A 26,447-nucleotide genomic window follows, 5' to 3' on the forward strand; every position below is an offset into this window, starting at 1 on the left:
ATGTCAGTACCACCCTGGCAGTGGCCCCTCCCGTCCTGCCCTGGAGAGAACCCTGGGCTGGGTGTCAAAAGATCGGGTTCAAGGTCTGGCAACTGCTCACACAGGACCTCCTCCATGCCAAGAACATCACATGTGATATCAGAACATCAGCATCTCTTGCAGAAGGAACTATACCCAAAGAGGATCTGCTATGAGCTCAAACATAACAAAGGGGGCCGAAGAGTCAGGGCTGCTCGAAGGAGGAGTCAGGGAAAGCTGCCTGGTAGAGGTGGTATCTGACCTCAGCCTTGAGGGAGAAAGGAACCAACCACTCAAGGATGAGGTTCCCACCTCAGAGGGGCCAGCCTAGGCAAAGGGTGGGAGGTAGAAAGGTGCACAGTATGTGTAGGGAAAGGCACCCACCAGCATGGCTGGGGTCAGAGGCCCCAAAGAGCAGGTGGGCTGGGCAGGCAGGTGGGGCTGGGTCCCGAAGACGCAGGGACCCGCTCTGGAGGAAGGAATGCACAGAAGGGGACACTCCTGGCTCTGTGGCTGCCATGACATTTAGGGAAGAGTGGGCTCTCCTGAGCCCCCTCCAATGAGATGCTTCGGGGGATGGACACAGAGGGCAGCCACCCGGGGACCAAGCTGTCAGGAGCAGTGGCTGGAGCCTCTGCACAGGGGAGTCTGATTACAACGACACCCCCTTGCAGGTGGCAATCGATGAGACTCTGGGAGGGGCAGGCGCAGCCTTCAACCTGTGTCCTCGGGTGACTCAGTGGAGCGGGAGACTGGCCTTGCGCCCAGGTTCAGCCTGTGGCAAACACAATGCCTGGAGTCCCACCTTCCACCCTCTAGATCAAGAATTACCCTTGTCCAAATGCATATGCCCCAGAGAAAGAGAAGGGGCTAAGGTGTATAAAGTGCCTACTGGGTACCTCACATTTGATGTTTAGTGTCTTATGAAATCTTTCAAAAGCCCTGCTGCTCCCATTTTACGAGGAGAAACTGAAGGTCCAGAGAGGAGAAGAGACTTGGCCAAGCCCTTGGGCTAGTATGGGCCGAGGGTCAGATTTCGGAATCAGGTGCTCCTTCCTTGGGTCCTTTAGATGGGCCTTTCCCTCCTTCTGGAACTCTCTCTCCCCATCTAAGGAGGAAAATGCTAAATGCTGCCTCCACCAAGAAGCCCACCCTGACCACACCTCCTTCCAGTCTTTCCTTCAATGCATTTGCTCACCTATTCTTTTCCACTAAACAGGGGACCCTTGACTATCTTGCTCATTGATTTCAACCTGACATCCAGGGGTGGGCTTTGCATGCAGTAAGTGCTAGGATGAATGAATGAGAAATAAATGATGATTATACATAATCTCTAGATTGCTATGTTGGAAAGAAACCGGTAATTCATCCCCTCTAACACTTCAATCCAACATAGAAACCCTTTCTGAGGACATTAGGAGAAGGAAGGGAAAAATGAAGGGGGGGAATCGGAGTGGGAGACGAACCATGAGAGACTATGGACTCCGAGAAGCAAACTGAGGGTTCTAGAGGGGAGGGGGGTGGGGGGATGGCTGAGCCCAGTGATGGGTATTAAGGAGGGCACGTACTGCATGGAGCACTGGGTGCTACACGAAAACAAAGAATCATGGAACACTACATCAAAAACTAATGATGTACTGTATGGTGACTAACATAACATAACAAAATAAAATTTTCTGCTTTCTGACACAGCTAGTATACCTCCACAATTGGGGAGCTCACCAACTCATAAGCAGCCTACCCTATTCCTGAGTAGTTGAGGGATGAGTCCCTCCATTATCCTGAGCTGGAGCCTGCCTCCCTGTGGCCCCCCCAGAGCTCCAGGACCCCCTGCCCCAGAACTGCCCTGCATAGAGTCAGATGCCACATCCGGACACAGGCCATGGCCTCTGAGCCCTGGCAGAAGAGCCCAGAGTCTGGATGTGGCTTCCACCATGTGTCCCACCAGCTCCCCTCCCATCTCGGGGACCTCTCCTGGGTGTATGGCTGGAACGAGTGGGTGGCCACGCACCCCAGTGGTCTGGGGCCATGCTCACACATGTGCCTTTAATCCCAATTTCTGCATGCTTTCACCTCCAGTGCATCTGCACGAGGCCCACGAGGCTGGGATAATCACCTCTTTTTACAGATGGGGAAACTGGAGTCTAGAGGGGCAAGAGACCGAGGAACTCGGGTGTCTGGCTCCAAAGCCTTAATCACAGTCCAGTAGACATATGTTCTCAAAAGGGCTTTGTGTGAGAGCCTCATTTTATTTCGCTTCCTCCTGGTGGACCTGAATATTGAAAGAGAACCCTACAATCAGGGGCTGATGTGAAACCTCAGGCAGGGTCATAATTTGGGAACGTCCACCCAAGGGTCCCACACAGCTCATGAATATGCCACGAGAGCCAGGCAGCAGGTCTCCCACTGGTGGAGCTGTGGGGTGGGAGGGCCCTGCAGGGTTGGGGATGGGACCTGGCAGAGGCCCCTTGTTTGAGGACAAGGCTTGACCCTGAGATTTCTGGGCCCGTGCCTGCTGCCTGCCAGATGAGGCCTCCCATGTCCCATGGCCCCTCAGCACTGTTTAGGAAGAACCACTGGGAGGTTGCCAACCCGTGTCCAGAACTGGCTACCCCCCCTCCAGCGTCGCCTCCCCCCACCCTGTCCCCAGCACCATGTATCCTGAGCCATTTCCACCTCTTCATGGTCCCCCAGGAATGCCCCCTCCCTCATCCCTTGCCTGCCTGGCCAAATGCTGCAAGTCCCCACTGTCTCTTCCCCCAGGAAGCCTTCCCTGATCCTTCAGCTGGCTGATGCCTCACCTGGGTCCCCAACACCCTCGGGTGCCTCTCAGTCCCAGTTCTGTCAACTCAACCAAACATCCCACCCTCTTCTTTGCCCATCTACCCCCAGATGAGCCTGACACCAAAGTGGTGAGGAACATTCTAGACTGTCCCCTCCCAGCTTGTTAGCACCTCGTCCTCCAGCAGTAATGCCATGGGAATCTTAGTGGAGCCCTGGGTTCAAGTCCGGATTCCACCTCCAACTGGCTGGGTGACCCTGAGCCAAAGTGGCCTCAACCTTCTCATGTGTAAAACAGGGGTACATGTGTGGGCTGGAGCCAGAGTTGGACCTGTGGTCTCTGGGGGGCTATTCAGCTCCAACCTCAGCTAGCCTGGGGCCACCTCACCTCAGGCTCCAGCTGAGGCTCTAAATGATCCTCAACCTTTTCCAAACACCTTCCTCGACAGACCCATTCTGCAAATGGGGCACCAAGACTCAGAGAGAGGCAAAGACCTTCCCCAAGGTCACCCACAGGGACCCCAGCTGCCCCAGTTGTGTGGCTGTGAGAGGTTGCAGAGTATGTGGCCCCCCGGCCCGCCCACCTGCCCACACATCTGCTTATGAGTCACCGTCACCTGGGCCAGGACAGCAAAATGCGGGGACTGGAGAGAGAAAGTCAGCCCAAGGAGAGCAAATGGGCAGATGGGGGTAGGTAGCGAGGGGGTTTCCAGCTGCTGGAGAGCATAGCAGGGGCAAAGAGGGGAAACTGAGGCCAGGAGGAGCAGCCACTTGCTCAAGGACCACAGAAAGTGGGGTCGGCCTTGGCCTCCTGTCTAATGGACATTTTCTGCCCCATCGGGCCATTTCCTCAGGGAGGGAGACAGGGCCCACGGCTTTCACAATTATCCGGGCAATTAAGACAGGCAGATGGTCCCGCTGGACTGAACATTCAGGCTGACACATGGAGACAATGCTGGGACGTTAGCTGACAAGATCAGCACTAGTTCCGGCGGTGGGTGACACGGGCAAGGCGAATGAGCCATCGGGACCGTCCACTGCCCGGAATCAGGAAGGGGCCCGGCTATTCCGCCTGCTCAGACTTCCCCAGACGCTGGGCTCAACTCTGAGCTCTGCCCTCCGAGAGGGACCCAGACAGGTGGGGGCATGGACAGAGTTGGTGACCAGGTGGGGAGGGGGGAGACACCCTGAGAAAGGGGGCTGCTCAGCCGGGAAGGGCAATCTTGGGGAGCTCTACTGCTGACTCTGCAGGGCTATCTCGGGGCAGGGGGGGAGCAGAGGGAGGGTGGAGAACCTTGAGGGAGCCTGGGGAGGACAGACCAGCAGCCACACACTGGGCATGCAACAGAGCGGTCCCCTGTTGCTGGCAGGGCAGCCAGAGAACTGACCACTGAGAAATGCTCCTGTGGTGAGACACTTGGGCTTGGAAGTCAGACTGTGAGGGAGGTGGGGGAGGGAGGGCACAGATTCCATTTCCTTCCTAGCTGAGTGACCTTGGAAAGTCACTTCTCTGGGCCTCAGTTTCCTCACCTGCAAAATGGGGCAACTTAGGTCACTACTCACAGGGCCATTGTGAAGATAAGAAAGTACATGTGAAACACTTAGCATGGCACCTGACATACAGTAAGTGCTCAATAAATGCTTGGGGAACAAAGAACAGGTCCAGAAGTTTGTGCCTTATCTCTGCCTTCTTGATTAAAAAAAAAAAAAAAGAAATCCTGTGGTCTCTGAGACACCGCAGTTGATCTGAACCTCTGATGCCCGCCCCCACCGCGGAATCGAGGAGGGCAGGGGCCTGGGAGCCGGGTGCTGCTCGGGCACTGGGGGAGGGGCTGGTTTCCACACCGGGAGTCAGATGTGAGACCTCAGTGCGGCTGCTGCACTGTGAGAAATGCCAGGAGCCGGATGGGGAGGCGAGCTAGAGAGCCTCATTACAGAGGGGAAGGAAGGAGTAAATAATTCATCACAGATGTGTACCATGGAGGGGGCACAGGCAAAGCTCAGGAGGGCATGGCACGGCTGCTCCCTGTGCTCAGGAGGGGCCCTGTAGTCAGCAGGAAGATTACTATCCTCAATCTTGGGATAACCTCCTTATCCCTAAAAATCGCCCATTGCTCCTCCAATACATCCACTGGCCTGGGAGGCCAGATGATACACCCTTGCCCAGAACCTCGCTGAGCCCATGTCCTCCATCCTCCCTCTTCAGCCCTTCTGCTCTAGCTTTGCCAGCCTGGGAACCCCCAACATGTTCAAACCTCAGGACATTTGCACTGGCTGTGGCCTCTGCCAGCCACATTCTTCCGCTGGATAGCCACATGATCTCCCTCACCTCCATAAGGGCTTTGCTCTAATGTCACCTTCTCAGTGTGGCCTTCCCTGAACACCCCACTTAAAACTGCACACCACCACCCACACACCCCAGCCCCTCTTTCTGCTTTATTTTTCTCCACAGCATGCATCACTGCCATACATTTTCCTTGCTCCCCTGCTGTCACTGTTAGCCCCACAAGGGCAGGGATTTAGGTTTGTTTTGCTCCCTACAGTACCCCCAGGGCCTAGAACAGTACCTGGCACATTATAGGTGCTAATAGATATCTGTTGAATGAGTGAATGGCAAAGGGTATTCTGCTGCCTCAACATCCATTGATTCTGCCCCCTATAGCCCTAGCCTCTCACCTCTCACCTGGACCCCACCCCAGCCTCCTCCCTGCATCCTCACCTGTAGTCTGCACAGTAGCCAGAGCCTGTGCTAACACTTGAAGCTGTCCTCCCCTCTCTCCTACTCAGGGACCTTCCATGGCTCCCACTGACCTCAGAACAGAGTTCGAGCTCCACAACCTCCTGCCTCCTCCACCCCAGCTCCCCTCTCTCCTTATACTTTTCACACTGACTAAAGTTCTCAGTTCCCCGAGTCAGATCTTTGAAGCTTCAAGGTATAGCTTCGAGGTATTTGTACAGGCTAGTCCCTTTGCCTAGCAAACTCCTATTCATCCTTAATAACCCCACTCTGGGAGATTTCCTTGACCTCCCTCAAAGCAAAAGCAGTGGACCCATCCACCCCCCACACCCCCCACACCCCACTGAAGTGCTGACATCATCTACACATCATTTCTCCCTCCCCCCAAGCCCTCTGGGTCAGGAACTGCAAGTAATCCCCTCTGGGGCCCTGACACCTAGCACTCTGAAAGTTTCACCTCAGTTGTCCTTGCAGCCACCCAGCAAGGAAGATTCTAACATTAACTGTTTTGCAGACGGGAAAACTGAAGCTCAGAGAGATGAAGGCACTTTCCCCAGCTGCACAGCTGGGTTTATACATGGCAGTTGGCCCCAAGGCCTGTGCTCTGTATATCCGGCCTCCCTCACATCAACACACATCTAATGGAACCCCTCACTCCTTAAATTGAACATGACCATTTTATGCCCCCAGAGGCCAAGCATGGCCCTGAAGGAAACCTCGTTGATCTGATCTCCCAGGGGAGGGGGAAGTGCTGTCATTCTGCCCAGGCTAGGGAGGAAGGCACTGGGAATGTCCGTGTTCTCTGCGGGCCCTGGGGTCCAGCACATGCACGTGAGAGTCAGGCCAGCGCCTCGGGCCCATCCCCTCCCCAGGCCTCCGTTTCCTCACTGTCCAGATGTGGGCGGCAATGACACTATCAGGACTGTCTGAGACCACGCAGTGGTGTGCTCCCATCCGTGCATGCGCAGTAGCTGTCCCCCCTCCTCTTGGACCCCTGACTGAAACCGGGGGAGCTGAGTCAGGACTGAACACTTCCTTCCCCCAGTCCAGCCTGGGTGGGGAGTACGGCTCCCAAGTTTGAGCAAAGCCTCAAACCCCAATCAGAGGGACACAGGAGGGGTGTCATCAGGCCAGAGGGCCCAGGGACCCCCTCTCAAGCAATCACAGGGTAAGGAATATAAGGGTCTTACCCAGAAAAGATGGGAAACAGAAAGGCCTATTAGAAAATATGGGCTGGAAATGGGAAGATGCATCTTCAGACATCTAATACAATAGTTTGGATGCCTGGGCGGCGCAGTCAATTGAGCATCCCACTCTTGGTTTCGGCTCAGGTCATGATTTCAGGGTCCTGGGATTGAGCCCCATGTCAGCTCTGAGCTCAGCAGGGGAGTCTGCTTGAGACTCTCTCTCTCTCTCTCTCTCTCCCCCTCTGCCCCTCCCCACTGCTTGCTCTCTCTCTCTCTCTCTCTCTGAAATAAAACAGTATTTTGGAAATGAAGACTGAAGAAACACCTCCCCTTCCCCCAATCTCTTAAAACCTTCTCCCTTGAGCTTTTATATTTTCACAAACGGTTGCAGAGGCTCACTGTAAGGGCAAACAAGTTCTCTGTGCCGCCATCAGAGCCCCCCCCCCCCCTGCCAAGAAGTGGAGATGCCAGACAGGAGCCTGGCACACACCAGTGCACGGTGTGCCCCCAATCACGGTATGCTCCCCTCTGTTTTGTTAGGGGTTCGCTGGTCCCAGGCATCACCACCCTGGGGTCGGTGGTGTGTATACGGGGGAAGGGGGGAGGAAGCAAGAGGCTGGGCCTCTGATGAGAAGATGGAATTCAAAATTACCAGGTGTCTCCTGTGGGCCAGGCCCCGCCCCAGTCTTCCCAGTCATCACTGCAATGCCAGGAAGGTGGCTTTTCTTGGGTCCATCTTACAGATGCGGAAATGGAGGTTCTGAGTGAGCCACACAGGAAGTAAGAGCTGGGGTAGGATGTGAATCCAGGTCTGTTGGGGACGATACAAGTATTTCTTGCATCTCCAAAGGCGCAGAACCTGAGCCACAGTATTTAGCTGGCTAAATAGTAATACTAGGGAAGCTCAAATCTGGAGCAGCCCTTGATGTATCTATCCCTCCAGCCTGGGAGGATCCCACCAGGTTCTCAGGGTCTGTGGACCTGAAGAGGACAACAGCCTCGAAGGGGGAGGGGCTTCTCCCTTGGAGGTGGTCCCAACACAGGAGTCCCTGGAAAGCCCCAAGGGAAACTGTTTCTGGTACTCTCCAAGCTTCGACTGCTCCGTTGTGTGGAAGGGGCTTCCAAAGACCTCTCGGGTGTCAGACCACCAGCGGCCTTTGGGCCAGTGCAGAGCCTAGAGTCCCTCCGTGGTCCCAAAGACCCTGCTACCCCTCCCTCTGCAGACTCCTGGGAGTCTAGAAAATGTTCATGGCAGTTATGAGAGCGGGCTTGAGAGAGCCTCTGTATGTCACCTGTGTAACCTTGGGCAAGTTACCTAACCTCCGTGTGCCTGTTCCCCCATCCGCACAATCAGGATAAGGATAGCACCAACTTTGCCGGGTTGTTGTGAGGAATTACTAAGTGAATGTACTGCCTGGCACACAGCGGTGCTGACCTGATGGCAGTCACTGTTGTTCGTTGCATGCTGTTGCATGATTATTCTGAGTTCTGAGGCCTGCAGCATAGAAGCTGTGAACCCACCATCTCCCACCTCCCCTCCACATTGTAGATGGAGAGATGGCAGCACACGGAAGCCACAGATGAAACCTGGGGTCACATGGCTTGGGCAGCTTGACTCCCAGCTCGACCCTCCTTCTACCCCGACTCCCACCCCAGCCTTTCTCCCATCCTGAGTCTCCTCCCAGGGCTGCCGGTACAGGATGGGATCCTGCATACAAGGGGGCGCAGCATACACTCCATCTCACCCAGGGTCAAGTCCTGCCTTTGCACGTGACCCCCCCTACCCCGAATGCCCACACACAGCCACTGGCCCTAAACACACACACACACACACACACACACACACACACACACACCCCTGCCGGCCCAGTTCGACCAGGACAACTTCATGCCCCAAAGAGAGGGGAAAGAAAAGACTGTCAGGGACATGCCATGTGAAGGGGGCAACGAAGGGGACTGTGGCACAGGAAGGCAGAGAGGGAGAGGGACACTCAGGTGCAGAGAGGGACCATGACAGAGACACAGAGGGAGAGGGACGGAGAAGAGCAAGACAAAGAGGGAGAGAGAGACAGGGAAAAACAGGTTGGGGCAGAGAGAACCAGATATGAGAGAGAGAGAGAGAACCATACAAAGAGAGACGGAGACAGAAAGAGGCAGAGAGAAAGACGGAAGGACAGAGGGCAACAATCAGAAAACAATATAGTCCATTAAATTAGATTAACAATTAGAAAAAAAAGGACAGAGAGTTAGAGAGACTCAGCGAGACAAAGAGATGGGGGTGGGGGCGGTGGAGGGGGCACAAAGCAGAGAGAGATGGAGAGATGTGGAAGATGGCAGAGCCAGCTGGGCAGAGAGAAGCCAGACACACATACAGATTCAAAAAGAGACCCAGAACCAAAGCGAAACCCAAACAGCACCAGAAGAGATGGGGCGGAGGCAGAGCCAGGGCAGGGAGGGGGGCCCCGAGGCCCCAGGTGCTGGGGAAGGGGGGGTGGGAGCGCCCCCAGCCTCTGCCTTCCAATCAGATCCAGGTCCAGCCGCCCAGCCCCTGGGCAGGCAGCAGGGCTGCCCCGTGCCCGGCCTCCCCCCTCGGTACCTTTGGGCCGCCGCCTCACCACGCCCAGCCGCCACTTGAGGGACACAGCCAGCATCGCCCCCTCGGGCCCTTGGGGCCCAGGGCCAGGGACACACCCGCCCAAGCGTGCTGCGCTCCTGGAACCCGGCGCTCCTCTGTGCACTCCCGAGCCGCTATGCTAACTGGCAGGGGCTGGGCGCTCCCAGCCTCCACCCTCCCGAGTTGCTAAAATAGATAATCCTCCCCAGAGCCAGCCGCGGTGGCATGGGTGGTGACATCTGTGGCAGCGAGTCCCTTCCTCCAACCACAGCCCCAGCCTGGGGAGTGAAGCACCAGGGCGTTCCGAACACTGCGGCAAACCTTCACTGGGTGCTCGCCCCCCACCCGCAGCAGCCCTCTTCCTCCCAAAGAGCTCCCCTCCTGCCCAAACCTGCCAGTCCGCCCTCCCGCCCTCCCCAGGCTGTGCCGTTTGAGGCCCCCAGGCCTTTCCACTCGCAGGGCCCTCCACCTGGGACACCTGTCCTGTCTGGCTTGGCTCCATTGGACTTCTCTGCCTAGGAATGTTCGCTCAGCCTTCAGAGAGCCCTGCTTGCGGAAGTCCTTGCCTGCTGGGTCTCGATAATGCTTTTCAGACCAGGTAGAGGCTGTCCATCTATCCCCGAAACCTGGAGCTCCCAGAAACCAAGGATGGGGTCCACTTGTCCCGTCTCCCCTACAGTCAGCACAGACATTTGCTGGGGTCATCGGTGTACGATGAGACCTAGGCCCTGCCTCTCCACTCATCTCTCCAATTACCCTTGTTGGAAACGTGGGATAACGAGAGAATCCACCCAGCTGGCTGATTGCGTGGAGTGGACAGGAGTACCAGTGAGTGTTCCAGGCATTCAGCAAGAACTCAATAAATGCATCTGGCATCCCTTCCTCTTGCTAGACAGAAAAGCTCCGCCTAGCAGAGAGAGAGTGAGGGGAAGCCTCACAGAACACAAGTCTTTGGAGATGGGCAGACCCGAGTTTGAATCTTACTTCAGTGTGCCCCACGAAGCCTGTTTGCTCATCTGACTAATGGGGCTAACAGTCCCTGTCTCCGATATGGTGGGGCCTGTATGAAATCCTGTGCAAAGAGTACTTAGTTGAGTCTGGCACACAGTAGGTGCTTAATAAATAATAAGTAGCAGCTATTAATATTGTGATTATTCTGCATGGAGCCCAACCCCTGTGTGTGAGTGGAGACAGGAAATTCATTGAGGTGACGGCCTGGCTGAAGTCCGACAAGAAAGTCAGGAATCCAGTGCTTTCCATGAACATCACAGTGCTCCAGGGGTCATCCTCATTTTTCAAGTGAGGAAACTGAGGCCGAGAGAGGTACAAGATAGCCCCGGGCTCATCCAGCGTGCAAGGGGCAAAGCAGGGTCTGATACCACCCACCAGACTACACCACTGCCCACATCCAGGCCGTAATGAAGCTCTTGCTCAACCCGTACTGTGTGCCAGGCTGTGAGGAGCACTCTGCCGGCTCAGCGCAGGGAAGCGAGGCTGCCCACCCAGCGTCATGCACACTGTTGAGCAGCAGACCTGGGGCGGGAGCCCATGCAGTCCGAGCCCAGAGCAAGAACTCTGGCCAAGAACGAGGCTGCTCCCCACCTCCGTCCCTGCCTTTAGTGAGAAGACAAATGGCCCCAACAGTCTCCGGGACCAGTTGAGACAGACACGTGGGAAGTATAGCAAGTATAGCAATAAAGAAGGATGCGTAGAGAGGCGGCACTGGGCACCAGGGTGGGGAGAGATCCAGCAGCCTGGCCCAAGAGGATGTTCTGCAAGTATTGCACGCCCCACAGGGGAGGACGTCCCAGGGGCCAGATCCACACATGGGTAGAGGTGGGTCAGCCCAGCTGGAGGTCCCACTCTGCCCACCCCAGAGCCCACAGGCTGAAGGGCCCACAGCTGGAGCCTTGAGACTGGGGTCACACACACACACACACACACACACACACACACACACACACACACACCTGGGGATGAAACCCAGCTCAGACACTCCCCCTGTGTGGCCTTAGGGAAGTTTCCCTTGGTTTCCTCAGCAGTGAAATGGACACAGTAACTCGCCTCACCTGCCCCCAGGACTGTGCTAGGTCAAATGAAGAAAGGGAGCTCCGAGGGCAGTAGGGGACTGTCCACGACACCTGGCACAGACAGAGGGCCTGAGGGTGTTCAGTGCTATGGAGTGCAGTCACGGAGTGCTGAAGGCCATGCACTGTGGAACCAGCCCACCTGGGTTCAAATCCCAACTCCCCCACTTTCAGGCTGCATGACGGGGCAAGTCACTTAACTTCCCCGAGCCTCAGGTTCCTCACCTGTAAAACGGAGATGATTATAGTGTGTACCTTACATGTTGTGAGGACGAAATGAGCTAAAGCAAACATAAAGCTCCTAGAACAGTACCAGGCACACGGTAAGCACTCAGTAAGTAATACATGTAAGCGTTATCAGTAAGAGGGCTGTGGTGAGGTGTAGCAGGGCTCCAACTTCAGTTTAGTGGAATTCAGGGAGACCTTGGTGCCTTGGGCGAATGAGCAGGGCAGCTGAGCTGCGGGGTGGCCTGGGAAAGAACTGATCCTAAAAAGGAGCCAAGGGAGAGGAGCGCAACCCCAGAGTCCCTATGGGTGGGCCCCTGCACGTTGTGGGGGCTCTAGAGGAAGGACTATGGGAAGGAGTAGGTTTACTTCCTTATCTCTTCCCAAGTCCAGGGCGTCATGGGTCACCCCCATCTAGAGGGCACAGGAGACACCCGGAAGCCATGCAGGCCCAGCCCTTCGGAGCTGATTTGGGAGGTGGCTCCATGAGGCCCAGAAGACCCAGGTCCTACTGAGAAGCTCCCGGCGCTGTGCTGGGTGCCACCCCAAGAGCAGAGCTGAGGAGGACACGATCCCTACGCTCTACGAGCTCCTAACTGAAGATGCTGCTTCTCCCTGAGTCTCCCTCTCCATGTGAAGGCAGGGGACAGGAATCTGCACCTCATGGGGCCACAGGGAGGAAAAGATGATCCCACATATCACAGCATCTGTATGCAGTAGGTGCTCAATATGCACCCCCTTTTCCCCATGTGCAGGCCAACTTCTCCAGGTGGTGAGCTCTCTGACAGCCGGGGGTCTGCACAGACCCCTGGTGTCCCACCTCCTGTTCCTTTTCCCTCCCATTTTCCCTGGGGAGCTGCTCCCCTCCTGCACTCAGTCTGGGTAGAACTTGCCCCCCAGCTCCAGGAAGAGCCCTTGACCCAGAGCTTGCTGACAGCACCCTCCCCACAGTGACTGGCTCAGGGGTGAGCACATGACCCAAGTCAATCCAATGAGAGGCTATTCTGGGACTCAAGGAAATTCCTTCCTCGGGCGGGGGCACAGGGAAGCGGTGTCAGTCTGGAGCTGAGGGTGGTAGAGAGAGAGGAGAGGGAGGACTGAGGCTGTCATCATCAGGCACCCTGATGATGAGGTCCTCCCGGCACCTGCAACCCACCACACCTAAAGTCGGTAATACCCCTTTCCAGCTGCTTTAACCAATAAATCCCTTCCTCTGCTTAAGCCAGTTTGGGTTGGATTTTTGGTAACTTGGACCCAAAAGAGTCCTGGCTCATCCAGTACCCTCCTCATCTCAAGAGCCCCAGATTCCAGCACAGACCAGGGGTTCAGCAAATGCACAATGAATGAATGAATGATGAACAGAATATGGATGGACATGCTCCCTAAGCTGCCTTCAGCGGTGGCCCCTGGGCCCTGCACCTCAGTCAAAGGAGGCCACAGCTGGATGATGGATTCCTAGCCTCCTCCCCTGAGCAGTTTGCCTGGCAGGCCCGGCTGACAGCAGAGTCAGCAGTCAGGAATGGAGATCTGGGGTTTTGGTTTCCAGGCACTTCCCACTTGTCTGTTATCTCGGCCGCAACCTGCCACGTGCCCTCCTTCTGTGGTCCCCAGATTTTCAAAGGGCTCCTTTTACAGAAATGGCAGCCCCAGGGAGAGGGTGGGAGAGCACAGGACCTCTTAAAGGAGATGCGACCAGGGGTGAACAGCAGATCAGCCCAGAGGGAGAGCCAGGAGGCCTGAGTTCAAGTCCAGGCCAGCCCTGGACTACAATGTGGCCCTGGGCAAGTCTCTGCCGTCCTCTAGCCCCCACTGGGTTACACTCCAGGATCCCTGCTGTGCTCACCCTCCAGGTGCCATCTTGCTTCCTCTGTCCCAAGGCCCAGAGAGTTTCCTCCTATGGCTGCCACTGAGCCAGCCAGGTCAGGATTCAAACACAGGGTCATCGGACTCCTCTCAGAAATGAGCTGACAGAACGCAAGGATGGACTAAAAGAAGGACACGAATCACAGAGGGATGCAGACCAGCCTCTAGTCCTCAGATTCTGTTTTTTCCATTCCTGCCTCAGCCTCACAAAGCCCCAGAGGCTGGGGTTGCTGCCACCCCCACCTGCTTCCAGAAACAAATTAACATCTCATCAGACATGCCTTTAATCTTCTCGGGGGCTGGCCCTTTCTTCCCAATGGGCCAAGCGGTGACATTTCTGCTGCCCAGCTCTGCGGATCTAAATAAGACAGAGGCCCCCAGGCTCTGCATGCAGGGGAAGGGGGGGGGCAGACCCCTCTTCACCACTTCTCCAGGCTGGGGGAGGAAGAGGATGAGGGCCATCTATCCATCCATTCACTCATTCAATGAACATTTATTAAGCACCTTCTGTGTGTCAGGCCCAGAGGTACAGCCATGAACAAAATCAAGTCTTTGTGTACATTCTAGTGGGGGAGGCAGAGAAGAAATGACAAATGTAATGATTAGGTAAATGTTGCAATATGTTAGAGCTGAAACATGCTAGAAATAAATAGAGAAGGGTGAGAGGTATCGGGGTACAGAGGGAGATGCTGCTGATTATAAAGGGGTGGTCTCTCCAGAGCCCAGACTGTGGTCTCTAAACACCTTGTCCCACTAAAAGGGCCCCCAGGGCTCCTCAGAGAAGGGGCTGATCCCAGGACTGGGGCGGGGAAAGTTACAAGATGATCCTGGAACACCTTTGTGGCGCCGGAAAGTAAGGAAATGCTCAAAGTCTGATGAGCAAAGGTTGACAGGACACAGAAACCAGCTTGAGGGGCTCCTACTGGCCGACTCTGGGTCACTTGGAGCATCAGAAAGAATAATGACCGCAAAACTATAAAGATCCATGTGCTTGGGATTCTCAGAAGAAAAAAAAATCTGCCCCCTTGGAGGTAGTTATGGTACCAGTTCCTTATTCTATAAACAGAAAATGAAGGTAAAAAATGAAGCATTTATCCTGTCCTTCCGTATGAATAGCATTTGGGGGGAACCTAATAAGGGAAAGTCATTCTGTGCAGAAAAACCACAGCAAATAAGTGTAGAGGAAATGAGAGAATTGGAAAACCACCTTTTTGCAGTCCTAAGGAGATAAAGGATCCAGCATCGACCATCCGTCGAAGGTTGAAAGAGATCCTATGACGGAGAGGCAAGCAGACAGCCCTTGAACCCCTGGACCAATCTTAGCATCACCAAAAGTGGAACATTCTGGCATTATGTGCCTCCTGATAGGATGTGGAAGGAAGCCCACAGCACCATCCATGACATATTCCTGCCTACAAAATTAGACCTGAATCAAATCCAGCTTTAGACTCAAATACCAGTTGACAAGCAAGTACAGGGGACAGAAGAATGTATGAAATGACACCACGAGGCCTTTCTACAGGACAAACAACCCGGTTTCCTCAACAAATAATTAGGGTTAAAAAAACAAAACAAAACAAAAAAACGGGTGGGGTAGGTGGAAATGGTTGTTACAGATTAAGGGAGAATTAAGAGATCCATCAACCAAATACAATCCGGGGAGCTTAGCTGGACCCTGATCTGAATAAACCAAGTGTGACAAGACATTCGGGAGCCAACAGGGGAAACTGCACAAGGATGGAGTATCAACTGATAGGGACGAATCCTGCTTAATTCTGCTGGGTTGATGCTGTTCTCGTAAGTACGTTTAGGGAAAAGTCTATCTGTTGAAGATACAGACGGAACAAAAAAAGTCTGACACTGTGCCTTTAAGATGCCCCAGGGCTATTCCTGTGTCATATGTGCCATTTAGAAGTAAATAAAAATTTCAAATAAAATAAAAATAAATGGGGGGCATAGAAGGGCTCATTGAGAAGGTGACATTTGAAAAAGTCTGAAAAGAAGGAGGGAGCCATGGGAGGGAAGGCGCTGCTCCAAGAGGGAGAGGACAGAATAGGCCCGGAGTATGCGAGCGGTGGGAGAGGGGGTGTAATGCAGGGCCTCCTAAGGCCTCTGGCTTTCCTCTGAGGGAGGTGGGAGCCACTGCAGCATTTGGAGCACAGGAGGGACATGGTCTGACTATGATTTAGCAACATCCTCTGGCTGCTGGCGGGGGAGGGTGGAGGCAGGGAGACAGGGAGGAAGCCACTGCTGGAGGCCCGGGAGCACCAGTGGCCACTGGACCGGGGGTGGGGGGGGGGGTGGAGACAGAAGCAGTGACGACATGGGCAGAATCCGGTTTCTTCTGAAGGTCCAGCCCCTTCCTCTGGCCTTCCTCTGCCAGGGTTAAACGTTGGCAGAATGGCAGACAGTCTTCTTTGGGTCAGGAGCAAGAGCCTTGGGGTCAAGAAAGCCTGTGCTAGCTGAGATGCTAGCCCCTGCTCTGTGTGTGTCCTTCCCCACTCTGGGCCTCAGTTTCCCCACTGGTAAAATGAGGATAATGATTACGGACTCGGACAATCATTAGGCAGCCTTTACTGGGTGCCTACAACAAGCCAGGCACAGAGTTCAGGGCTCTACTGGAATCAAGCCTCACCCTATCACAGGTGATATCACCTGGGGAGCTTAAAACAACTACGGTTGAATCAGAAACTTTGCGGGTACAAGGGTGGAGAATCACCGCTTCCTTGCTGCCCTGTAACACAGATGGGGCACTGATGTTCAGAGAGGGAAAGTGACTACTCCAGCGTCACACAGCTTCCAAGTGGCAGAGGAGGGATTTCCAACAGAGCCCAGCCCCTCTTACCTTCTCCAGAACCCCTCACTTTCACCAGAGCCCCCTCCAAGGCCAAGAGCCAGAATGCAACCCCACAGGAGGCTCAAACCCTGCCAGGAGAAGCAGCTCATCTGTCTGATAGTTCTGAGACGTTTCTGAGCCAAGAAATAAAACGCCACCAAGCATTTTCGGCATGGGCCAGGGTGGCTGTCTGACAGGTGCACCAACAGGGCCACCTGCCAGGAAACAGGTGGCATGCCTGTTAATATTCCTGGCTTTGCCTTCACAGCGCAATAATTAGGAGCAAATGCTTGGGCAGGCACCATTAACGAGGCTGCAGATTAAGCCGTGGGGCACTTGGGCAGAAGTTGCAGAAATGCCGCAGTTATGGCCCCATAGGGACTCCTCGTGCCAGGCCGTGCCAGCGCCAGCCGCCCTTTCCCACCCTGATTCCCGGGCCTCACTCCCCACACCTACCCGCCCCCCCCGCCCCGGTCCTAGGGAGAGGACGGCCTGGTGGGGAGGCTTAGAGTTCGACAGCGCTGGGTTCAAATCCTGCGCTGTTTGGCCCCGGCGCTTGGGTGTCCAGAAAGGGGCTACAGCATCACCCAGGCACCAGGTGGTTGTGCCACCTTCATGAAATAATGCAAGTCTGAGGCCCGGGAGGGCTCTGTGCCCAAGACCTATCTTCTAATTATGTGCCAGGCATTTGCTTTCAAATTGCAGTTTCCTGTCTGAAAAATGGGGATAAAAATAACTAGCATTTATTAAGCATTACTCTGCAGTAGACACTGTTCCAGCTTGTGCACACAATAACCCTCTCTGTCACCCCATGAGGTGGGGACTATGATTAGCTTCATGTTATGAACGTGAAGACCAAGGCGCATGGAGCAGGGCAAAGGGCCAAGGTCACATGGCTCGGAGCCTGAACCCAGGCAGGCTGGCCCCAAGCCCACCCTCATACCCACTCTGCTGTACTTTCCAAACACAGACGCCTCTGTTACGTTCTCCGTGCGAGCGTGTGGGTGGGTGTGATTAAATACAGCAAATGTGGCGAAATGAGCACTGGGGGGCACAGCCCAGCCCACGGCCGGGCTCCGGAAGCTTCCAGCAACACTGGCCTGTGGGCCCTTCCACCTTCTTTCCTACCGCCTGGCCGTCCCTGCAGGCCGAACAGCCAATGTGCCTGGACTTAGAGGCAGACGGGACGGGACCCCTCCCTGACCCTGGGCTCCTCTCCCCATCCACACTGGGGGGGCATCCACTTGGCATATCAGGGATTTGCAAAGGTTCATCCGGGTCAGATGTGGGAGCTGGTATCACATCCACTCTCTCCCCTTGGCACCAGCCAGTGAGACCCACATCTGGGAAACTGAGGCAAGAATCAGTGGAAGGGGGTAAAGATGGGTCCATCCTTGGGGAGACACGGTGCCACATGAGGGGCTCTTGTCTCCATTTGGCAGGTGAGGAACAACTTCAAGGTCATGGAGTCTGTGGAAAGCAGTCAGAACGCAAACCCAAGGTGCTGGGCTCGCAGCAGGGCTGCCCTTCCCACTGAGCAGACGTGCCCAGCGGGGCTGGTGAATCAAGCAGCACCTGGACTCCTTACTGATGGAGGGCTTCTCGGTTCCTCACAACAGACAGGAAAGGCCTCTGCCTCCACACAATAACGGAATGTGCACTGAGGGACCGGCCTGAGGTCCTGTCTGCTCCTTGCCCTCCTAATGGGGTGGACCCTATGCCCCGAGTCCCACAGACCCAGAGAGGCAGGAGAGCAGCCTCCACAAGGAAGAGGCCGTGTAACCCTTAGCTGCTCTGGGACTTGCATCCTGGGCTGTAAGTGGACAACATCACAGCACCGCCCTGGGAGAGAGAGCGGGTGGGTGGGAGGCCCCGGGAGGGAGTGATGTCCGCGGTGGTCAGCAGCGTGTGTCCCCCATCCGGGCGTACGGAAGACTCTGAGCGCACACGATGGGGCAGCAGGGTTTGTCCCCTGCTACCTTGTCACCAGCACAACCCTTATCATGCCATGCACTTCACCCTCAAAAGCCCAACCTCAAGTACAGAGAGAGAAAGGAGGGGACCCAAGGTCACACGGCTGGCTGTTAGCGGCAACTATAGATGGAATGTTTGGGTCCTCCCAAAATTCCTATGTTGAAAACCTAAGGCCCAAGGGGATGGTATTAGGAGATGGGGCCTCTGGGCAGCGATTAGGTCCGGAAGGTGGAGACCCCCATGAATGGGATTAGTGTCCTTATAAAAGAGGCCCCAGAGAGTGCCTTCTCCGTGACTATGGAAAGGTGCAAACCCCACTCTTCAGCACCCCCACCCCCTTCTCTATTTTTGTCCCTTAGCATTTCTCATGTGACAAACCCCTTTCCCTTATATTTATTTATTGCCTGTCTCCCCCACTGGAGTGTCAGCCCCATCACGGCAGAGACCACCTCCACCGTGGGCCCGGTCCCAGCACAGAGTAGGTGCTCAACAATGATGTGTTCAGTGAGGCATCGTCCTGCTCTTCGCTGGCTGAGGGGTACAACATCACCCAGAGATGCACACTTCAGGACCAGAGACACAATTCATTCCTCTCGATGGCCCCTCACATGGGGCAGATATTTGCTCGAGGTCACACAGCAATGAGACAGGGCTGGCATTAGAACCCAGGACCTTTGGTTCCAAGCACCCTTTTGATCTGTTCCGGGACACTGACAAAATATTTACAGGGAAGAAGGAGGAAGGCCCCCACAAGGAATCCTGACCACAAGTCATTCAAAGTCCTGGCCACCACGTGGGTTCCCGTTGAGTGAGGCCAACCATCCGTCATGGCTAGATTAAATGAGTTTATTAAGTGCCACGGCCTTCCCTGGGGACACTGCAGGCCTCTGGGCTGCTATGTCACGTGGCATCCAGGGAATCGAGAGACAGCAAGAGTTTCAGGCTGATGCCACTCCAGAGATAAGGAAAACCCGGGATCAGAGGGGGGGTCACTACTCTTGTCAGGGGGAGGGAGATCTTCTTGTCCCAAAACCAGAGTCTGCCTGGAGCTTGGCCAGCAGAGGCATCGAGAGAAAGATCATAATGATGACAGCAGTAACAATCTGGTACCATTTATTCCCAGAGCCCACGCATTCAACTGTACCCCATCCTTCATTCACTCCCCCACCAAATAGTTGCCGAGCAGCTCTTCCTTTCCAGTGCAGAATAAAACATGTAACACTTACATTCTACTAGGGGAGACGGACAATAAACAGAATATGCAACAGAATATAGGTTGAAATAAGCACATTGAAGAAGAATAAAGTGGGCTGAGAGAATTGTTTGTGGGGTAGACTTCTCTGAGCAAGTCTTTAGACAAATGGAAGAACTGGGGGACCCAGCCCTGCAGAGCTCCAAGCCAGACAGAGGATACAGCCAGTGCAAAGGCCCTGAGGCAGGACTACGCCTGGCATATTTGGAGACTATCAAGGAAGCCAGTGTGGCTGGTGCTGAGTGAGTAGATGTCTCAGAGGACGTCAAGGGGGTCACAGGTGCAGATGACAGATGGCCAGGGTGGGTGCAGTGAGGACCTGGGCTTTCCCTCTGAAGGAGGTGGGAACTATGGGAGGATGCTGAGCAGAGGGATGTGATCTGACTCAGGTTTTAACAGGATCCCTCTGGCTGCTGGGGAAGGATAGATGGTGGGTGGTGAGGATGGAGTCAGGGAAACCAGTAAGGAGGCCACTGCAACCATACAAGTAAGAGATGCTGGGGGCTTGGGCCGGGATGGGGGGGTTGAGATGTGGGGGATCCGGCTATGTTTTAAAGAAAACTGGTGGCTCATTACAGACATACATAGTCCTGTGAGGCCAGGAGATGAACACCCTCTTTATAGGAAAGTAAACTGAGGCTCAGAGAGGTTAAGTCACTTGCCCAACGTCACACAGTGAGGAAGTGTCAGAGCTGGGATTCTAACTCAGCCATCTGGCTCCAAAGCCTCTGCTTTTTCATGGTGACTGTCAAGAGTCTCCTCAGGGCCCATGCCTGACTCACGTGGCAGGAGGTCCAAGGTCTGAGATCAGAAGAAAAGCATCCCTATCCCATCACTAGCTCCTGGGTCCGCTGCAAAGCACAGTTGGGAAGAGTATCAGAGGGATGCTTGTGTGGGAGGGAGGGAGGGGAAGATCGGACAGGTGAGTGAGAGAGGAGGCGGCCAGTGATGTAACTCCAGCTCCCCAGGTCTGTTTGTGAAGGGCAAGGGGAGCAGGGTACAGGACATGTAGGGAGTACTCTGGAAACACCTCCCAAGGGGAGGCAGTATACAATCAGATGACCCGGGCGTCCCATCCCAGCTCTGCCTTCACTCGCTGTGGGACCTGCAGCCTATCACTTAGCCTCTTTGTGCCTCAGTTCCTCACCTACTAAATGGGGCTGCTGTGGGGGGAGATATATGGAAAGTGCTCTGGACAGACAGCAACAAGGCCCTTGGGATCCCAGGCAGGGGACACAGCAAGAGCCTCCTCCCCCGACTGCTGGCTGTCCCCACTGCCCCCTCCGTTGGAGCTTTGCCTCACACCTTTTTCCATCCTTTACAGTGACTCAGGGCCTTCTCCCTGCCCCTAATTCAGGAGTGACAGCCATGACTGCGTCGTGCCTGCCTGCCTGGGATTATGGCTTCAGGAGAAGAAAAAGATTAATGCCCCTTCTGAAACGAGGACATTGACTAAATGACGTAGTTGAAGGCTGGATTCTTGGAATCATCCTGTGCCAGAGAGAGCTCCGGGTCCAAACTGCACCCCACCCATTTTACACATGGGAGACTGAGGCCTGGCCGGGGGGTGGGGGGCGCGGGGAGGGACGTTTCCTGAGCCACCAGACTCCCAGAGACACAGGAGATCCAGGCAGGGTGATGGTGGGGGCCAGTCAGGATAGACAGGGCCTGGCTGGGCCACGAATTCATCTTCTGGTTGCGGGATCATGGGAGCTGGTCCCCGATCAATGTGGAAAGACTTCATCATTTTCATACGCAGCCACACTCTGCAAGGCCTGGGGGCTTCCTCTCCCCGCTCCTCCTCCTCCATGTATGGAGTTCCTTTCTAGAATCTGGCTCCAAGATGCGACCTTTATATGCATATTCCCTCCAGATCCTCACGACTACCCTGTGAGGGTGGAGGAGGGCGGTATTAATGAAACGACCATCAGTCACAGAGAAGTGACTGGCCCAAAGTCCACAGCCGATAAGCAGCAGAGCTGGGGGCTGAGCCCAGGACTGCCTGACAGCAAAGCCTGACCTCTTGCTGCTCTAGCCTCTACCTTAGGGCCTCCCTCTCTGGAGCTCTTCCTCCGGCTTGCTCCACTAGGCACTGGTGGCCAGGTTCTGCCTCCACGTGTCTGGGGAGCAAAATCAGCCCTGCCTAACAGCTGGCTCCAGATCTCCCCTCAGGGAGGAGACGTATCTGGGGACATCTCCGGCAGAGAGCTTGTGATGGTCAGCGGTCTGGCAGCCAAGGAAGCAGGGGACGTAGCTGCCTGAGAAAGTCAGAGGGTGTGGGGGGCTGCCCCGGGGTACAAAGAAAGGCTGGAGGGTGTTTGAGCTGCTTGGGGCCTGGATTAGGGAGTGTGAGGCAATAACAGCCTCAGCCATATGAAGAGCAGAGCTATATAAAGTGCAATCTGTGGACCTGGCCTTTCTGGAACTATTTCTCAACGGACAGCAACAGGTAAGCTCAGACACAGAATAAATGGTTAGAGACTGGTACAGCAATTTAACATTGCTACAGTATCCAAGCGTCTGGCCAGTGGCTTCTGTTTTTCATGCCTTTGTTGTTTTATTTCATTTTTCAATATTGCCGGTGTAGTTTCCACCCGTATCAGTCTCCAAGAGATTGAAACTAAACAGAAAATACTGGCCTTTCACCAGAAAGTCTGAGAAGCCCTGCTTTAGAGGAGCTAACCAGTGACAAGAAGCTGGTACCTGGCCCAATATGCAATTCAACATAAAATAAAGCTGTAACATAAAAAGTTTAGCTTTCAAAAGGACACAAATTTTTATGCATGCTGAAGCAGAAGTCACTTTTTTTAGATCACGGTTTCTCAGCCTCTCGCACCACTGACATTTTGGACTGTAGAAAATACTTTGCTGTGGGGGATATTTAGCAGCATCCCTGGACTCTACCACTAGATGCCAGTACGTCCCCTCCCCAGTTGTGACAACCAAAAGTGTCCCCATTTGCCTCTAGGGGGAAAAATCACCCCTAGTTGAGAACTGCCGGCTTAGATGGTCTGACTCTGCGTAGATGTGTGTGTGTGTATCCAGGCGATGTGTGTGTATATGTACGTGTGTGTTATCCCTGGCCCACCTTCCTCACGCGCATGGCCAGACATCTGTAGTTTGCAACCTCTGGTGTCACTCATTACTCTTAAGGGGTGCCCGTGGGATCTCCCCTCCCTAAAGCTGGCCCACAGAAGCGGCAAAACTATCACTGAGGATGGGTCTAAGGAGGTTGCCATGGGAACCAGGGCTCGCAGAGCTGAAGTCCATGCAGGGGTAAAACTGCCTTCAATGCCTCCTACCGCCACCTCCAGCTCCCAGAGTACCAGGGGCAGTAGACAAGATCAGCAGCTGGACAGAAACCATGGCGTCCAGCCAGAAGGAAGGGGCTCGGTACCTGAAGCACATCAGACTGAGCTTGAGAGGAGTGGTCTTCGAGAACCTTAGGTCAACACGGTTGGCAAGGAGGCTGGTGGAGCAGAAGCTTTGAATAGGGGATATCAGGGAGCACACAGCTTGTTCAAACCATAGGTGTCTGCACCCCAACCCTGGGAGGATACTGATTCAGAATGACCTGGCAGGGCCTCAGGGTCTGGATTTTTAAAGCTCATTAGATGATTTCGATGCACAGCAAGAATTGAGACCTCCCTCTGAGTGGATCAGAATCCCCTGGGAAGCTGGAGAAAAATATAGACTCGTGGCCAAAAAAAAAAAAAAAAGAATTTAAAGGTCTGACAACACCAAGTATTGGTAAGGATGTGGAGCAACTGGAACTCTCCTACACTACTTGTGAAAATGGAAAATGGTACAACTACTTTGGAAAGGAATCTGGCAGTATCTATTGAAAATTTTAAATATACACACCCTAAAATATATGTCAGTAAAACTGTTTAAAAAAACATGCACACGCTGGGGCACCTGGGTGGCTCAGTTGGTTAAGTGTCTGACTTTTGATTTTGTCTCAGGTCATGATCTCAGGGTTGTGGGACTGAGCCCTGCACTGGGCTCCCCACTCGGCATGGAGTCTGCTCCAAATTCTCTTCCTCTCCCTCTGCCCCTGCCCCAGCTCATGTTCTCTCTAAATAAATAAACAAACAAACAAACAAACAAACAAATAAAATCTTAAAAAAAAAAAAAACTATGCATACGCTATGGCCCAGCAACTGCACTTGAAGGTATGTATCCAACAGGAATGGGTACACCTGGTTACCAAAAGACACGTTCAAGAATATTCATAGCAGGGGCGCCTGGGTGGCTCAGTCGTTAAGCATCTGCCTTCGGCTCAGGTCATGATCCCAGAGTCCTGGGAAGGAGCCCCGCAGCGGGCTCCCTGCTCGGCAAGAAGCCTGCTTCTCCCTCTCCCACTCCCCCTGCTTGTGTTCCCTCTCTCACTGTGTCTCTCTCTGTCGAATAAATAAAATCTTCAAAAAAAAAAAAAAAGAATATTCATAGCAGCATTCTCCATAAGAGTCAAAAACTGGAAACAACCTAGAAGTCCATCGACAGTAGAAGAGATGAATAAAGATGGCGGCACATTCATGAAATGGAATACCACACAGCAGTGAAAAAGGATGCACCATCGCTACACACAACACAATGCATGGGCCTCAAAAACTTGATATTGAGTGACAAAAGCTGGACAGAGAAAGGCACACACTATAAGAGTTCATTTATATCAAGTTCAGAACAGGTAAAAACAAACTTTATTGTGTAGTGATATGTACAAGGTGGTAACACCATAAAGACAACCAAGAGAACCATCGAAAAGTCAAGATGGTGGTACATCTGGGTGGAGGAGGGAGGAGGACACAATTTGAGATGAACCTGAGGGGAACGTGCAAGAGACTGACTATGTTCTATTTCCTAACCAGGGTGGTTAAAGGGTGTTCACTTTTCACCATTCATTATACTATACCTCCATGCTATACCCACGTGTACTTTTAATGATTTTAAATAAAAGGGGAAAAAGGGGGTGTCTGTCACTCCCAGCAAAGCTGATTCCGCAAGCTGGGTTGGGGCCTTGGGATGAGCATCTTAAACATGCCCCCATTTCCACTCCTAGGAGATTCTGATTTCCAAGGTTCTGGGGCCACATGAGCTGAGAACATGTTGGGGTGAGGAGCCCAGCCAGCCCCCAACTGACAGGTCCTGCATCTCAAAGCAAGCTGGGCCAGCACAGGTGTTGAGTAGTCAGTAGCACCTGAGTTAAGAGCCAAGCGGGCCACCAGAATAGGGGCCGGGCCACAGTAGGTCCTCAGTCAAAGCTGGTGCCCTAAAGAATGGCCCTGTGGGCTGCTTGCTGTATCAGGAGTGGTCGTGGGCTCCAGGAGGGCATTTCTAAAGATGCCACCATGGGGCGCCTGGGTGGCTCAGTCGTTAGGCATCTGCCTTCGGCTCAGGTCACGATCCCAAGGTCCTGGGATCGAGCCCCACATCAGGCTCCCTGCTCCGCGGGAAGTCTGCCTCTCCCTCTCCCACTCCCCCTGCTTGTGTTCCTGCTCTCGCTATCTCTCTCTGTCAAATAAATAAATAAAATCTTTAAAAAAAAAAATAAGATGCCACCATGGATGCAGGGGAAACTGGAAGGGAGGGTGGGTCGGAGTCCATCGGTCACTGAAATCCCATTGCAGAGGGGCTGGCAGCTCAGTGTGCCCACCCTGGATGCCAGGCCAGGCCGACAGCCCCTTAAGGAAAACAAAAAGGATCGGAGGAAGCAATTAAGGGTCTGTCATCAGGGAGGCAGGGGGCATCTGCTCAGGCATCTGCCAAGACTGTTCTGTCTCCCCAGAGCCCAGGTGGGGGGACGGGACCCGGGAACCATCAGGCCCACCCTGTGTGTGACAAGCCATAGAAGACAGGGAGCTGTGTCAACATCATGTCTCCGTATTGGCCAGGACAAGCTGGCGTGGTGTCTCGAACCCACCGGTCATCACGGAAGGGAGGGCTCTAAACCACCCCCCCCCCAGCCGCAGCCCCTAATTTGTATAACAGGGAGCTCCAAGAGGCTTTCCTGGAGGAAAGATGCTTGGGATGAGGCCTGCAGGATGAGCGGGAGCTAACCAGCCAAGGCCCTCTCTCCCCCCAGGCTAAGAGAGCAGCATGGGCACGGGTCCTGAGGTGGGAATAAGAGAATAAGGTCCTGAGTGCTCCCACGTGGCAGGTTTTCCTGCACTAACTCAGTTCATCCTCATGATGATGCTCTGACGTAGGTGCTATTATTCCCATTTCACAGATGGAGAAACCGAGCCTCAGAGAGGTTAAGTAACCTGCACAAGGTCACACAGCTCCTAAGTAGCAGAGACTGGATGTGAACCCACTGCACTACACTGCCTCTCATTCAGCTTGTTTTCCCCCCAAGGAAGGAAAGGAGGCCAGTGTGGCTGGAGCCCAAAGAGCACGGGGGAGAACCGTGAGGGATGGGAGTGGAGGGCCAGCGGCACCCGGGCCACCCGGGAGGATGATGAACTGGATCCTGGCAGCAGTGGGGAGCCAAGGAAGGCAGGAGGAAGTGACATCATCAGATAGGCGTTTTAAAGATGCTGTCCAGCCAGGGTAGAGCTGAAGAGTTGAGCAACACAGAACTATCAAAAAACACCCCCTCAGTTACTCAGCATTTACTGAACACCTCAGGCACCACGATATTCTCTCCAGATGGCGTGGTCCATTTTGGCTCCCCAGTAGATGGCAGGGACATCTCAAATACAAACACATGAACTCTACTGCCTGTGATGAACATGAGAAAGAGCTTTCTGGCACGTACCCCAAAGACCCCACTTAAACCTTTGATTAATTCCCTGCAAAATGCCGTCAAACCACTTCCACATTGTTCCACTGCCATTTTTGCTTTATTGAGGTCTATTTCATTGAGATCCA

At 54.1% G+C, this 26,447-nt stretch overlaps 1 protein-coding gene across 3 annotated transcripts in view; it reads right to left on the reverse strand.

Annotated features, from left to right (window-relative positions):
• The window catches only part of GRIP2 (glutamate receptor interacting protein 2), a 95,962-nt gene that overhangs the window by 49,072 nt on the left and 20,443 nt on the right, over positions 1-26,447 (reverse strand). Inside the window, exon 1 of one of the 3 annotated variants that reach the window (XM_036073646.2) lies at positions 9,320-9,460. The exons of the other annotated variants lie outside the window; for them this stretch is intronic. Coding sequence (XP_035929539.1) covers positions 9,320-9,374 — 55 coding nt within the window. The 5' untranslated portion in view covers positions 9,375-9,460. Of the gene's footprint in view, positions 1-9,319; positions 9,461-26,447 lie in introns of those variants that run through there. 3 annotated transcript variants of the gene reach the window in all.

This window comes from Halichoerus grypus, chromosome 1 (assembly GCF_964656455.1).
Source record: "Halichoerus grypus chromosome 1, mHalGry1.hap1.1, whole genome shotgun sequence".
NCBI classification, from domain to species: Eukaryota; Metazoa; Chordata; class Mammalia; order Carnivora; family Phocidae; genus Halichoerus; species Halichoerus grypus.